The 1,749-nt window shown below is 42.7% G+C and overlaps 1 protein-coding gene across 1 annotated transcript; it reads left to right on the top strand.

Moving 5' to 3' along the window:
* The first annotated feature begins 226 nt into the window (after positions 1-226).
* Positions 227-898, top strand: LOC132820913 (claudin-8-like). The gene has a single exon (XM_060833269.1). The coding sequence runs from the start codon at positions 227-229 to the stop codon at positions 896-898; it is 672 nt and encodes a 223-aa protein (XP_060689252.1).
* Positions 899-1,749: the final 851 nt, after the last annotated feature.

Raw genomic sequence — 1,749 nt, 5'->3', positions numbered from 1 at the left:
ATCAATGGTTCCTTTAAAGATTCCAGCAGCAGAGAAGAGAACGTCCTAAACTTATTACGTCTGGGATTAATTGACCTTACGAAAGGGCAGAACATTTTGTTGCTGAATTTTAAAAGGGACCAGCTGGTAAAGCGACACACGACAGTTACTTGCCCGCTCTTTATTTATGGTTCTTCCAAGGCTCACTTTAGAACAGCGAAGATTTTGCGCTGTAACTGGAGAAGAAATGGTGAGTTCTCCTCTACAGATAGTTAGCCTGGTCCTGGCGGTCATTGGCTTGGTCGGGACGTGTGCAGTGACAGGGCTGCCCCAGTGGAGCGTGACCGCCTTCATCGGCAGCAAGCTGGTGGTCTTTGAGAGGAACTGCGAGGGTTTATGGATGAGCTGCGTCCAGCAGGCAACTTTCCGAATGCAGTGCAAGTTCTACGACTCGTTCCTGATACTGAGGCCGGAGCTGCAGGCTGGCCGTGCGCTGATGTGCACCGCCGTGGCGCTGGCTTTCCTGAGCATCCTCGTGGCCGCCATGGGAATGAAATGTACTCGCGGTGGGATTCCGGATGAACAGGTAAAGAGCCGCCTATTGATAGGCGCTGGTGTCCTGCTGATCCTTACAGGAGTTGTCGTCCTGATCCCCGTTTCTTGGACCGCCAACACAATCATTCGGAATTTCTACAACCCGCTGGTTTTGGAAGCAAGGAAACGTGAACTTGGCGAAGCCCTGTACCTGGGCTGGGCGTCTGCCGGCTTCCTGCTGGCTGCTGGGGTCATCCTTTGCTGTTCATGTGTCATCGGACAGAAAAGGAGTTACAGTTATAGACCTGGGCAACAGCGGAAGCAGCCCCCAAAACAGACCGCAAAGAAAATTCCCAGCATGTACTCCAAAAGCGAATTTGTCTAAATCAATCGAGATTCGCGGTGTCTAAGAAACTTGTCAGTCCAAAGGAAAGAACCTCTGGGTGGTTTAAAGCGGCAACCAAATGGAAAAAAAAAGCATCCTCCCTGCAGGATTCGCGGTGAAATGTTGGCTTTGCATCCTTTCTATTGTTATCACTTATAAAACTTAATCTATATTTTATGATCTTTGTACAGCATCTCTAAAGCAGTTTGCTGGACTTTTTTTTACCAAAGTTTATTTGAAAAATTAAAGTGTGTATTTAATCAAATGTTTTAATATTTGCTCAGAGTGCAACTCTGCGATAATTTCCCAGTGATTCCGTTTTTTTTAAAATGACGTACATATTCTTGCAAATCGGTTATGGTTCAATGGGATATCCATTGTTGCTTTGATACAACTGGAGATTTTTTAGAAGCAACACATAGCCTTAAGGTATTCTATCAATTGAATATACTGATGTTTCAAAGGTTATTCTTAAATATTGAGTTTTTATTTGAAATGTTTCTGTGAATAAAGCTTATACAAATGGTTTGTAATTGCAAAATTGTCATTAATAATTACAAAAATTTCATTATATTCTGCAAATTTAGTTATTTTCAAATTAACTGTATTGCATGTCAAGACTTGAATCAAATTTTAAATACTGCACTATACGCTGCTCTTTAAATAATGGAAGTGGAGCATGATTTTGAAGACGAGCCCCTTTAAAAGGTATTTACAGTTTTCCCACCCACTATGGTTTCCCTTTGATATGTATTACAGTCAGGCAAGCAGGTGGATGGCCTGTTTACAATATTTATTTTTGTGGCATTTTTGAAACACTGCTACAAGATGCACAGGAGCAAATGATGCAA

Source organism: Hemiscyllium ocellatum, chromosome 12, assembly GCF_020745735.1.
Source record: "Hemiscyllium ocellatum isolate sHemOce1 chromosome 12, sHemOce1.pat.X.cur, whole genome shotgun sequence".
Classification (NCBI taxonomy): domain Eukaryota; kingdom Metazoa; phylum Chordata; class Chondrichthyes; order Orectolobiformes; family Hemiscylliidae; genus Hemiscyllium; species Hemiscyllium ocellatum.
The sequence above is the reverse complement of the archived record's forward strand: the minus strand, read 5'-3'. Positions and strand labels throughout refer to the sequence as shown.